Here is a 14,478-nt window from a genome sequence, read left to right as displayed (position 1 = left end):
AAAGTCACAATATTACGAGAATAAAGTAACATTACAAGAATAATGTCGAAATGAGAATAGTCTTAATATGACTGTAAAGTCAAAAATAATGAGAATAAAGTCATATTTTGAGAACAAATGCATAACATTCTGATAATACTATGATTTTATTGTGTTATTTCAACTTTATTCACATAATTTTATGATTTTTATTTTTTTAAAAGCTTATCCCTTGAACGTCTAAATAGGTCCGACCTTAACGTTTAAAGTGCCACTGCCTTCATGCTTTTAATGTTGTTGAACCATTCAGCCACTAGAGGGCAGCTCTGAGTTAGCTAGTATTTAACCGGAGAATAGCAAACATGGCGACCGTTGATGATGTTGATTCTCCGAAAATGAGATAAAAAAAGAGAGGCACTGCGGCAGATAGAGGCGGTGTGAGCTGCTATAGACATAAAAATTAACTTTATTGCGTGCGGCCGTTAAACTGATGGGAGTTTCTGTCGTCGTCGTTGTTCCTTTCACTGATTCCAGGTGAGCTAAACTGCGATAAGTAGCTCCGTAACCGGTGTTTTTGCGCCGTTTTGATTCACTAAGATACGCATAAAATAAACGCAGAAAAGCAGCTGAGTATTTAAGCATAAGAAGGAGATTAATATGGATCATATGGCTCTTTCTTCAGGGCGGCTTGGCCGACATTGTGCCAAAAGATAAATAATAATAATAATAATAATAATAATAATAAAGACGTAGCCATTAGCAAACAGTTGCTAATTGCTTATTGGTTATAAAATCCAGCTCAGGAACTGAGAGAGTTCAAACTGCATGACGCAAGTTGCGTTTCTTTTAATGGTTTTAATTGCTGAAAATGTGAAGTGTTCATATATGTCAACAGCTAAAGAAATATTTATTTTGTTAGTTCAGATTGAAATTTAGGAGCAGAGGAAAACCACCTGCTGCTAAGAAAACTTTTACACTTACTAGTTTATAAAGCAAAATGGACATTTGCTTTGGATTTAATTAATATTCTAATGAAAATATAACACTGCAGACCAAATTAATGTGGCCCACAGTTGCTCCAATATTACCCGTTGTTGCTGTTTTATTCAAGTTTCAGACCTGAAAAAGGACATTTTAAACCAACTAACTGGAGTAACGGCTCATGTTAAAATCTCCCTGAAACAGGCATTTTAGCTCTTTAAAATGCAACTAGAAAATGCAAAATTCACCTTGTCGTTGAGACGTTTCCCAAAGATTTTACTAGTTTGAGAACTAATATTGATAAATTAATAAAGATAATCAACATAATCCTTTAGATTAAGTCAGTTTTCTGTTTTATGTTCATGCTCTGGTTTTGTTTTAGCTGAAAAGATAATGTAAATTTGGTGAATTGAGATTAATGTGATAAATATCACAGATGAGGATGAAAAAATTGATGCAGCTAAAAGTTGAGGTTCATAAAAGTTACATCAAAAAATCTCTACATTGTTTTTATCCCAACTTTTTTATTTTAAATATTACAAAATGTTCTGACTTGTCAAAAACACAGTGTCTTTGAACGCACCACAGAGATCGGCATGATTGTTACCGAACTGATGGTGTGGCAGAAGAACAGCTATTAAAATCATGCATTGGTCTTTTCCCATGCAGAAACCATAATTTATATCCAAAATAAAAGATGGGTGCAGAATAAAATAATCCGTAAATCACATTTCCATCAAATACCAACATTTGTTAAAGTACAAACTGATATTTAAGTATTTTCTAATCAATAAGCACACAAAATTTGGATTAAAGCATTTGGGATTTTCTGGCTTTACTTTTTTCAACCAAACATATTGAATGTGTTTATTTTTCCACATTTAATTAATAAAATTAATGTGTTAAAGTCCAAGCCCTTAATTAAACCAGACTGCATGAGTTTCTGCACAAAAGTTATAAAAAAACAAAATAAAACCAGTAAATGAGCAGTTTTCTAACAAAAAGTAGCTAAAACCAATTTTACTTCTTATAATTATCACTGCACATAAATTATCTGCNAAAAAACATTTTGACTCGAGTGAAGCTGAATAAGATAATTGTGGTGTCCTCACAACACTTGACTGTGCAATACTGCTAAACTCAAAACTCTTTCATAACTTAAATTCATTACTATATGTTAAATAGTAATGTTACTTTACTCATCTTAATGCTACATTTAAATATTATGTACATTGCTCTACATTTTATTAATCTATTAGAATACTTACAAATACGAGTCATTTACTTTCCGCTGTCTAAATTCTTGTTGACATGGTTACCGGAGAAAAAAAAACGTCAAAGATAGTTTGCTCATAAGAGTGTTCTCTCGGTCACGTTTCTGGAAATACAATACAACAAAGATCGTTTTGTAGCCCAATGTCGCACTCTGATCAAATTTCAAACCCAAAACTTCTACAATTAGCTATGAACGCATTACTGTATGAACTTTCTAATATAATGTACTACCTTTTTGTTCTTAATAGAAAGCAGTAAAATAAATGAAACAAAAAACTTTAAAAGTTGTAGAATATTAGCCAAAATTACTTATTTCAGTGAGTGCATTTGTATTCATCCTCCTTACACTGACACCCCTAAATAAAATCCAACATTCAAAAGTAAATCTGTAATTTAATCATGTTGTAAATGCAGCTGTATTAAATTATTAAACACCATAATTTATTATATAAACAGAATAAGTTAGGAGTAAAAATGTTTGGCAGCCATTTTGGTATTCAACATGGCAGTCTAATGAAGAATCTATATTTGGAGGTCAGTTTATTTAATGACCCCATCCAAGTTTAATGCTTTCTGCAAAAAAGCAAATGACATTTAATTTTAAAAAACTCAATTGAAGATAGTTAATATATTAAATTGCTTCTCTATAAACCTCAGCAATATCTGTCAGTATCAAATGCAATAAAATAAAAATAATTAAATTAATGAAATGTAACTACACTTTTTATTATTCAAAGGTCTTTATTTTACACTGCTAAAGCTATATCACAGAGAACATTAAATAAAAAAGTGACAGCCTTGGATGAAAATTTTGAGATGCAAAATAAATCATAAAACAGTCCAGAAAGGCTCACAGCTCAAACATTTTCATGTTGTAAAATAAACTTTAAAAACACTCAAAGTAATCTGAGAGATACAATAAAAGTAAAAGATAAGTTTTCCTCTCCTGCTGCTTCGTTTTCAGTAGTAGTTTATATTTCAGTTCATCCGGCTGCTAAAAGATTCCCCAATCAAACGTCATACTGTTCTTGGCGCCATGATTGGCACCTAAATCACAACTTTGTAACCATTTGAAAGACACAAAACACAAAAGAAAACTTAGAATACCAACAAGAGAAAATATTCTTCATTATTGTAAGAAGCCTGACACACCACTGGTCCAAATCTTCCAGCATAAAGGTCCAAGAAAAACACAAAAGTACAGATATTAGTACTCACAGTCTATAAGGCTTATATTTACAAAAAAAAATGTCTTCAGTCATTTTTTATTCATACATACCATTTATTTAACAGTGGTGCGAATTGTGTATTTTTTTATTTACCTGTTTGTATATACAGGTAAACAAACTGATATGTTAAAAATCAGTAAAATGTGCCGAGAAGCAGGTTTTCAACCCGATGGGATAAAACTCAAACGTTCTCTTCTTCTTGTTCTGCTGTTTTTGCTTTTTAAAGTAAAAACTGTCTGAATTCAGAAACATTAAATTTCACATATCACTTAAGAGTGTGGAAGCCTATGGTGCAAAAATTAATAAATGCTATTTTACAGGAGAGAAAAAATAGTGACATTCAGAAAATGTTGAGTATTAAACCCGTACTAAGGAAAAAATACAACTGTGATAAAGTCAAAATGAGAATAAAGTCACAATATTACGAGAATAAAGTAACATTACAAGAATAATGTCGAAATGAGAATAGTCTTAATATGACTGTAAAGTCAAAAATAATGAGAATAAAGTCATATTTTGAGAACAAATGCATAACATTCTGATAATACTATGATTTTATTGTGTTATTTCAACTTTATTCACATAATTTTATGATTTTTATTTTTTTAAAAGCTTATCCCTTGAACGTCTAAATAGGTCCGACCTTAACGTTTAAAGTGCCACTGCCTTCATGCTTTTAATGTTGTTGAACCATTCAGCCACTAGAGGGCAGCTCTGAGTTAGCTAGTATTTAACCGGAGAATAGCAAACATGGCGACCGTTGATGATGTTGATTCTCCGAAAATGAGATAAAAAAAGAGAGGCACTGCGGCAGATAGAGGCGGTGTGAGCTGCTATAGACATAAAAATTAACTTTATTGCGTGCGGCCGTTAAACTGATGGGAGTTTCTGTCGGCGTCGTTGTTCCTTTCTCTGATTTCAGGTGAGCTAAACTGCGATAAGTAGCTCCGTAACCGGTGTTTTTGCGCCGTTTTGATTCACTAAGATACGCATAAAATAAACGCAGAAAAGCAGCTGAGTATTTAAGCATAAGAAGGAGATTAATATGGATCATATGGCTCTTTCTTCAGGGCGGCTTGGCCGACATTGTGCCAAAAGATAAATAATAATAATAATAATAATAATAATAATAAAGACGTAGCCATTAGCAAACAGTTGCTAATTGCTTATTGGTTATAAAATCCAGCTCAGGAACTGAGAGAGTTCAAACTGCATGACGCAAGTTGCGTTTCTTTTAATGGTTTTAATTGCTGAAAATGTGAAGTGTTCATATATGTCAACAGCTAAAGAAATATTTATTTTGTTAGTTCAGATTGAAATTTAGGAGCAGAGGAAAACCACCTGCTGCTAAGAAAACTTTTACACTTACTAGTTTATAAAGCAAAATGGACATTTGCTTTGGATTTAATTAATATTCTAATGAAAATATAACACTGCAGACCAAATTAATGTGGCCCACAGTTGCTCCAATATTACCCGTTGTTGCTGTTTTATTCAAGTTTCAGACCTGAAAAAGGACATTTTAAACCAACTAACTGGAGTAACGGCTCATGTTAAAATCTCCCTGAAACAGGCATTTTAGCTCTTTAAAATGCAACTAGAAAATGCAAAATTCACCTTGTCGTTGAGACGTTTCCCAAAGATTTTACTAGTTTGAGAACTAATATTGATAAATTAATAAAGATAATCAACATAATCCTTTAGATTAAGTCAGTTTTCTGTTTTATGTTCATGCTCTGGTTTTGTTTTAGCTGAAAAGATAATGTAAATTTGGTGAATTGAGATTAATGTGATAAATATCACAGATGAGGATGAAAAAATTGATGCAGCTAAAAGTTGAGGTTCATAAAAGTTACATCAAAAAATCTCTACATTGTTTTTATCCCAACTTTTTTATTTTAAATATTACAAAATGTTCTGACTTGTCAAAAACACAGTGTCTTTGAACGCACCACAGAGATCGGCATGATTGTTACCGAACTGATGGTGTGGCAGAAGAACAGCTATTAAAATCATGCATTGGTCTTTTCCCATGCAGAAACCATAATTTATATCCAAAATAAAAGATGGGTGCAGAATAAAATAATCCGTAAATCACATTTCCATCAAATACCAACATTTGTTAAAGTACAAACTGATATTTAAGTATTTTCTAATCAATAAGCACACAAAATTTGGATTAAAGCATTTGGGATTTTCTGGCTTTACTTTTTTCAACCAAACATATTGAATGTGTTTATTTTTCCACATTTAATTAATAAAATTAATGTGTTAAAGTCCAAGCCCTTAATTAAACCAGACTGCATGAGTTTCTGCACAAAAGTTATAAAAAAACAAAATAAAACCAGTAAATGAGCAGTTTTCTAACAAAAAGTAGCTAAAACCAATTTTACTTCTTATAATTATCACTGCACATAAATTATCTGCTTTTTTAAAAATATGATTATTTTTGTCTGTCTTCATTTTTTAATTTATACATACCACTTATTTAACAGTGGTGCAAATTGTGTATTTTTTATTCAAATAATTATGTTTGGGAGTTTTAATGTCCCAGAAGTTAAAATAAACATATATATATATATATATATATATATATATATATATATATATATATATATGTATATATATGTAACAAATGTTTTAAAGCTGTGCAAAACAAAGGTTTGTAACATCAGCTGTGTCCAAAGTGCAATTTTTTTTCAATTAGAGCAAAATTATTACTGAAATATAGAAATATTAAATGCAAGTATTGGTGCTTTTATGTTCCTTGATTTTTAAAAGTTTTATCCAGCAGCTGTTTTTGCTCAAATCTACAGTTAATCTATTAAATTTGACAGAGAGAGGCTGATCCAAATCCAGCTGTTTGTCCAAACAGATTAGAAAAAACTTGTTTCTTTGAAAAAGGCAACCTTTCAAAATTATTTTTGTTTTGGTTGTGTGATGATTTACACTGCAAAATAACATTTTACCAACTATTATTGAGCTAATTTTTTAGTGGAAATATTTTAGTTCACTTGAAATCAGACAAAACTAACTTACAAGTAATTTTTCAGCATATATAGGATATTTTTAAGTAACAAACTGCTTAATATTAATGAAAAAGTGCTTCCTCCACTTATAACAGAGAAATAATCTACTGGTAAACTAGAACCTTTTCCATCAATTTTAAGGAATTATTGACTTAATACAGGGTGCTATATCTTGCTGAAAACTTACTTGTAATTTAGTTTTGTTTTAATTCAATTATATTAAGATTTTTGGACTAGAAACTAAACCACAAATACTTGGACAGATTTTGTTTTTGCAGTGTACAAAAACTTTTCCCTCAAAAATGACAACCTAATGCGTTTTATTAAAATGCTGCATGTCTAGTTTATTGTTGAACAATTGTTTTAGTTTTTAATTAAACAAATTTTTCATTTGTCATATTTTTGTGTTATGAAATAAGAATATTATGCATTAGATTCTAACAAAAAGTGTTTTTGTCAAAACCTAAAACAATCAGATTCAGTCACATTTAAAATAAAAACTTATTTTATGCCCATCGATGTTTTAAACGTAGCATTTGCTCCTTTAAATAAATAATGACCAATAAATTCAGTGAGAGCAGGACTTGACAGGATAAAGTCTGAAGTGGAGAAGGCATTGGAGCGAAACCAAACCCCTGATCAGGTCAGGCGAAAGACAGGAAGTGGATCCGTTAGTGGACTTTCCTTTTCCGGGATCGGTACCGTCTCTGTCTCTGCTTGTACAGATGTCTGAAGTTAATGAAGAGTCCTGCAGAAAAGCACAACTTCTGTTACAATGCAAGGCCTGGGAATCCTGGAAAATGCTTGAATTTTGTCTAGGTGTTTTCAAGGTTTGGAAAGTGCTTGATATTCAAACTGTGCAGTTTTGTAATAAAGTAAATTCTAATTTTTGAATAAAACCCAAAATTTAATTTGGAAAAGTTAATTACAGTTGAGACCACATGCTTAAAGATAATAAAGACATTTTTCTGACGATCTGAAGACCTTTTTTTTTTCTTGCTTTAAGTCAGTTTGAATCACCAGAATTATTTTTATTTACTAAATGCCAGAAAATTTCTGATTTAATTTCCAGATTTTCTACTCACTGGATGACAAATAAACATGTTTTAACCAAAGACTCACCAGACAGACACACACCTGCAGTTTTTGTTAAAAATTTAAACATTTTTTATTGTAAGAAACTGATTTAGAACAATTTATTTTGCCTGATTTTATTTTATGTTACTTAAATGTCATTTTGGTGCATCTGATTATGCAATTTTTAAATATTAAATGATTGATAATTTGATCGGTGACTCAGAACTTGTATAGACTTTTTACCAAATACTTTTTTACTCTTAATTGAGCAAAACATGTTGAAGAGCTGTTTTCTTCAGTATTTCACAGGTAAACATGCATTTCTCACCCAGAAACATGAGGACCAGGTAGAGCTGCAGCGTGTAGGAGAAACTTAACGAGTGTCCGAGTGCGGAGGGCAGCGGGACGCTGAACAGACGCGTCTCGTCAAAGATGGGCAGGGACTGGATCACGGCCACCGCTGCAAACAACAGCAAACTCTAAACGACCAAAACCCACCGCTGACGGCAGCTTCACCGGGTCAGAGGTCACAAACCTTCAGCTACGACCCCCAGCGGGTACAGAGGGATCCACAGGCTGTACCTGAGCCACGTCAGCAGCTTCCAGTCCGTGCCGATGCAGGCCAGCATGTAGAACGGGTATCTGACACGGAAAGAGCTGCAGCTGAAACACACGACCTGCTGAGCAACCAGAACCCCGGGTGACCCGAACTCACCTGAAGATCTCGATGGAGCTCCACAGGTAGAAGACAAAGAACACCACGGCCTTGTTCTGCATCTCGTCCAGGCAGCCGAAGACGACGAACAAAATGACGTTCCGCCCCGCCACCTACAGACCAAATATAAAAATAAAAATGAATGTAGGAAAACTGGAGATCAGAAAACACTTTAAGGATAAAGCAGAGGCTCCAGAGAGTCGATTCAGCAGCTTCTCGTAGGTTGACCTGGAAGTGCACAGGTGGCATCTAGTTCCATAGAGCTGCACCCTTTTTCCCTTTCTACTAATAAATGTAACATTTTTAAAAAGTGAATGTTTTGCAAACATTTAGCTGACAATGGGAACCTGATCTGCTGGATGTTTTGTCCTTTGTCAGAGTCAGGAAGAGAAACTTTAGATTAATAACAGATTTAAAAACTATGGACGCAACTAACGATTATTTTAGATATCGATTAATCGGTTATTCTGATGATTAATTGGATTTTAAAAATTGGCCCACTCTGCTGATTTTTTTATGCAATATTAGAAAAATATTAAAGATGCAAATAAATGTAGAATTAAATTTGTTTTTACATAAGAAAATACACATTTCCTTTGGTGAATGTTTGATCGTTTGTAGTAAAAGATTCATTTTAGCTAAAAATGAAAATACTTCTGACATCAGCATGTGGAAAGCTTGGTCCTTTCTGCATAAATACAGGGCAGGGCTGAGCTGGTGATTATTTCCTGGATTAGCTCAGTTAATAACTAGATAGTTAAAGATACTTTAAAAGATTTTTACACAGAATTTGAACCAGGTAGAACATATTTACCCACAATTTATTTTAAATAAGAAATGATTAATCATACTAATCGTTTCAGCCCTACTGGGGTCGGACCTATCAGCTTAGTTAAATCCAGGTGGGGACTTCTTTTAGGGACAGGCAGTTCACTTCCTGCTGTAACGTTACAAAAAGCAGAAGAAACTCAAGGCTCTGGTTTCAGTACCTGGATCATCGCAGGGAAGAATCCGGTTTTAACCAGACCCAGTAAGGGGTTGGCGACTTCCAGCACGGCCATCATCTGGCAGAAGTACATCATGTCCGCCGTGGTGTGGAAGGTGTCGTAGAACGAGTCTGCGGAGGCCGAGACACACGAGAACAAACGTGACTAAGTGGCACGTTGCACCACAAATAACGGAGATCATTTGCAAAACAAATCCCTGCAGCGCTGTTGTGTTCCTGTTTCTATTCAAATGAGTCGTTTTGTGAAAAGCTCCTCCAACCCGGACGGCAGAGCGCCGCGTCCGGCTGCGGCCGCCGGACTCCTGTTCTGTTTCATCGCAGTGTGAACCTGATTGTTTGGCTCTCCTTTCAGTTTTTATCATCCAACACTCGACCAAAATGTCGCTCCAGCATCTAATTATGAGGCCCATAAATTTTAAAAGCGGATATAGAGTGCAAACGTTCTGCAAGCGATTCCTGTTTCTGTTTTCTGTCAACAGTTGAAACCAGATATTTTATAGACAGTAAAGAATGTCTTTAAATAAAAGTTTGAAACAAAAGAGTATCAAGACCAATAAAGGAAAAAAAAAAAGAATTCCAAATTTTTTCTCCATTTTTCCCCAGAATTAATAAAAAAACAGACTCGATCGGGAATCACGTCAAATGCTCAGATGCTGAGAAAATAAAATCGTTGTGTATTTTAATCCAAAACATCTGATTTCAACCGTACACTAAACACTTAAATCAGATTTTTGGTTGCAGCTAAACCAGATTTTTGCCCAGTGAAAGACGATGCATGCATTTAGTGCGATTCTTTTTTTTAATTAACAAACCTTGACCGAGGATGAAGAGTCGAACGGTCATGTTGACGAAGATCCAGGAGAATCCCAGGAACTGCACCAGGTTGTACATGAACAGGTATCCCTTCTTCAGGCCCACGTAGGCTGAGGAAACAGAAAAGTTTCCGTCACCCACAAATAAAAATAAATGTCCATGTTGACAGAAAAGTCGACAGTAGCAACACTGATGGTAGAAATTGAAACGACTCACGATCTTTACGAACTCTCGACTCCACGCTGATCTTGTTGATCTTCTCCTCCTAAAACAACAAAAAGTTTTTGAGCTCCATATTTACAATGTTTACATTTCTCATTGGTCAATTTATTTCATTAAAAAAAATCATGGCTTCCTGTACACTAGCTTTCAAGCACTGTAAATAAAATCTCTCCCATAGAATCTTATGGCTGAACTCTCAGGGACTCCATATTTCCACCTTTATCAGACTTTATTTGGGAAAACAGGCTGAGAGCAACGTGGGCTAATCTGCAAACACGTCATAGTTACAGACACTCTCCCTGACCTCAACGCGTTTGCCAGCATGTCTTTGTCTTTATCTTGCTTTAAGTGCCATATCCACCCAATGGCATCTTTTCATCCTACTTATCAGTTATTATTTGGATTATTGCCGGTTAGACACTGTGGAGTTCTCACTTCTAACCCAGAAAAGGAATTAGATTAGTCACTCTTTAGCTTATTTTTTAGAAAATATAGAGTACTCACTATTTAGACTAATATTCTTAGATTAATTTTTAGATTATTATGCAGAGAGACTCCTATTACTGCAATCCAGAAAAGGAATTAGAATGAAGTTAGAATCCAGAAAAAAATCTCCCAGAACAGGAACATTTAGCGTTTATCATTACTTTAGAGCATACTTAGAAAGCCCAGAGAATATTTACTTATACTTATCTAGCAAACCAGGAGTATCTAGTTTACATTCTTTAGATCAACATTATTAGTTTACTTTTTCTCCTTTTGCTCTTTCTTTTGGTTTGTTATTTTTGTTTGTATTTCCTTTTGTTGCTGAAAATGTGCTACATAAATAAAATTACCTTACTTTTCAATTTATTAACAGAATTCACTATTAAAAGTTCCAAAAATTAATTTTGGTCCATTTTAAACATATTAATGAATGAAAAAGAGGATAACTCTGCATAAATCTGCCAAATGAATAAACATAAATGGACGGATGGGTGGATGGATGGATCTATAGATGGATGGATAAACTGATGGCCGACTGGATGTTGTCGGCACTGAAATCTCGTTCATGATTTAAAAGTTTTCCTCTTTTCTCCCTCAGAGCGGTTCGTCTGGTTCTTGCCTTGGCCTGGAGCTCCATCTCAGCATCCGACTCATCCAACCAGCGGTCGAAGTCCGGAGCCAGAAACAGCGGCTTCTTCTCCCGCAGCGTCAGCCGCTCCCACCAGCGCTCGTCCTGCTTCCGGATCCTAATGTCCACCTGGCGCTGCGTCGACTTTTGGTGGATCTACAGCAAACCGAAAGGACCAAAAGCTTCACCTCACTGGGAAACAAATGCAGGGCAGCTTAAAAAGAATAAAACATCTATATATGAAGCCGTATTTGTAAATACGGCTTCATAGTCCTGATAAAGTCATAAGGGTTCATACACCTTAAAACAGGAAAACTAAACAACTTTTCTATCAATTTAAAGGAAATTTACTAATAAAAACAATACAAATCTCTACAACATTTTTCTGCTAAACTTTCTGGAATTGAGCAAATGGAAATAATTTTGGTGATTCTAACTGACATAAAACAAGAGAAATTTGGTCTGATTTAACTTCAGACAGTGAGAAAAAAAGAGTGCATGTGTCCTTTTATTATCTTTAAATATCTGGTTTCTACGAATGAGTATTAAGGTCATCGTAGTTACAAAAGAAGTACATTTCTCCCAAAAAGTTTAGAAATTTTGAGGTTAATCTCAATATTCTCTGGAAATCTTGAAAATTAATTTTTTTTCTAGAAAATTTTTCATTTTAAAATACTTTTTGATTTTTTTTTCTAGCCAATTGTTGATCTTAGCAGCTCGGAAATTTCCACGTATTTTTATTTATTTATTTTTTTTCAAATTTTTTTTATATTTGAGATTAATATAAAACATTTTCTGGAAAAAACATGGAAACGTCTGCGTTCTAAAATTCTACATTTTTGACTTTTGAATCTCAGAAATGTTTTTTTCAAAAAAATTTCTGTGTTTGAAAAGTTGAAAATTCTAGACAACTGGACATTTTCAGAGATTAATCTAAAAATTTCTGAGTTTTTAGGTGGAAATTTACTTTTTCCCTCCTCTATCTACTATGGCTCTAATACGCTGTCGCAGGTTTCAACTATAAGTAACTTTTTCCAAATTTAGACTTTAAATCAAAAGTTGGTTGCACTTTATAACGAAACTCTGCAGTTTGAATATGAAGCATTTTTAAAAACTTTATACAGAAATCAAGAACTTTATAAACCTTGAAAACATTTAATCAAAACTCAAGCATTTTCAAGGATTCCAAGCACATATTTGAACTCTATCTATCTATCTATATGTGTGTGTGTGTGTGTGTGTTACAAGATTTTGTTTTCAGTCATAAAACAGCGGTTTGGAACATTAACTATTACAAAAAGTCAACAAGTTTATATATGTAGCTGGTAATTAAGATCTGTAATCAAAGGATATAAGGAATTAAAAGTATAAATTGACACAATTTTAGTTTTTATTCTGATATAAATAAAAAGTCAAACCCAAAATAAATGAGCAACAAAGTATCTAGACCTCAGGTTTAACTGGTTCCAGGAACTCCAGGCTGAACTCGTACTGGTTGTCTCCTTTAGCTCCATGACCCTGAGCTGTGGAGCAGAAACAACATTTTAACCGTTTGTAGAATATTTATATCCAAAGCAGAAGATTTATGAACGGAGGAGACAAACCTCTGAACTGGAGTGTGTTGTGCCCCTGCAAACTAATATCAACATCCTGGAAAACACAGAAAACTGAAGATTAAAACCAGGAAAATGGACTAAATATCAGGATGGAGTTTAAATCTAAGCTTTTATTTTCTAAACTGTCTCAGTATTTCACAGAACAAAGTGACTTTCTACTAACCAAACTTACAATGAAGACAAAAATCAATTTCAGACCTCAATAATTGGTGATAAAGAGTATATTTTATTGGAAAAACAGAAATATTTACTTTATACTTGAATGATTATTTTTCTATTGAATGTTATTTCTTATTTTTAAAGGCTTACAGAAAGTGTCATGTGGTTGTACTTTAGTGTTATTTAGGTAAATGACTGATGTGTGCAACCTGACAGCAGGTTTTCTGGAAGCCTGTTTAAGCTTTAATTAAGCAATTCTTTAAGAAGACTGAACAAGATCCGGAACCGCCATGAAAGGTCCTGCATTTTTTATAAGCTTACTACCCAACAGATGATACAGGATGAGAAGGTTTTAACCTGCAGCTGGGTATGACAAGATTCAAAGCAAGAGCCCATCAAAAAATATCGATAAAGAACAAAAGTGTTTATTTTAAAAACCACATCTTCTGGACCTTAGCTAAGCTAAACTGCAGATAAATATTAAGGAAACACTTGGGTGCTTTAAATTTTGTGAGTCGCATTTAATTGTTTGTTTTAGTTTAGTCGCCACAACTGAATGTTAGAGTTCAACTTTCTCTCACATTATCTTTTTAAAAACACCTTTACTTTCTCTTGTTTGGTCTCAGGTTAGTCGGCACTCGTTTTGCTACTCCAGCGTGCTGACGTCATGCGCATGGACTCTTTAAATCTAGCTAAACCGACACTAGCTAACAAAAGAACTATAGGACAACAGAAAACAACATTGCACAGAAAACTGTGAATAATCCTAATTATTTTAATTATTAATGGGTATGTTTTGGCAAGTACTTTAACCGCCAGTTAACCCACAGCTAGTGGCTGTTGGGTCGGACTGCCTCACCGAAGCATCGCTCAGTTCCACCCGGAGAAAAATCTCTCCGTGCCGCTGCGCCCAGAAAACCTGCGGAGTCAGGATCTGCATGTCCACGCTGCGATAACTGGTGATTTACACGCCACGAAGAAGCAGAAAATTCATTCAGACTGATCCATGGAAGTCCTCATTGAAGACTCGGAGCGATAGATGGGGGGAATCGACTTCCGGAAGCAAATTATGAAACATATTTCAAAGTAAGATAATACTTGGGCGACTTCAAAATAAAAGCGTCTTCTTCCGCCTTGGCTTTTAAACTGTTGCCCACATTCAACGTGTTGGACTGCTACCATCTGCTGGACTTGCGAGGTTACTGCAACGTTCCACCCAGTTTTTCTTTAATTCTTATTTTAATATTTTTCAATCATTTTTAC

At 34.1% G+C, this 14,478-nt stretch overlaps 1 protein-coding gene across 2 annotated transcripts; it reads right to left on the bottom strand.

The window, feature by feature from the left end:
• Nucleotides 1–6,983: 6,983 nt before the first annotated feature.
• LOC106953204 (very-long-chain (3R)-3-hydroxyacyl-CoA dehydratase-like) lies at nt 6,984–14,452 on the bottom strand. Of its 2 annotated transcripts, none has more exons than XM_015041799.1 (11): nt 14,075–14,452; nt 13,045–13,090; nt 12,890–12,963; nt 11,432–11,596; nt 10,321–10,366; nt 10,104–10,214; nt 9,275–9,402; nt 8,286–8,398; nt 8,106–8,212; nt 7,899–8,030; nt 6,984–7,241 (listed from the first exon to the last, which is right to left on the bottom strand). In XM_015041799.1, the coding sequence occupies exons 1-11, from the start codon at nt 14,153–14,155 to the stop codon at nt 7,165–7,167; spliced, it is 1,080 nt and encodes a 359-aa protein (XP_014897285.1). In that variant the 5' UTR covers nt 14,156–14,452; the 3' UTR covers nt 6,984–7,164. The 2 variants fall into 2 exon arrangements, with proteins under 2 accessions (XP_014897285.1, XP_014897283.1); XM_015041797.1 differs by having other exon boundaries at nt 10,321–10,369; nt 14,075–14,443.
• Between the last annotated feature and the right edge of the window lie 26 nt (nt 14,453–14,478).

This window comes from Poecilia latipinna, unplaced genomic scaffold, assembly GCF_001443285.1.
Source record: "Poecilia latipinna isolate Pla-1442-1.1 unplaced genomic scaffold, P_latipinna-1.0 Scaffold569, whole genome shotgun sequence".
NCBI lineage: Eukaryota > Metazoa > Chordata > Actinopteri > Cyprinodontiformes > Poeciliidae > Poecilia > Poecilia latipinna.
Note: the sequence above shows the minus strand (reverse complement) of the source record. Positions and strands in the feature narration are given on the sequence as shown.

Bases quoted from the DNA above. Each gene is read 5' to 3' on its own strand.
- LOC106953204 (XM_015041797.1), bottom strand. From the start codon at position 14,155: ATGCAGATCCTGACTCCGCAGGTTTTCTGGGCGCAGCGGCACGGAGAG. The intron at 10,215-10,320 runs GTGAGTCGTTTC...CTGTTTCCTCAG, and splicing joins GTCGAGAGTTCGTAAAGATC to CCTACGTGGGCCTGAAGAAG. The intron at 8,213-8,285 runs GTGAGTTCGGGT...TTTCCGTGTCAG, and splicing joins AGCTCCATCGAGATCTTCAG to ATACCCGTTCTACATGCTGG.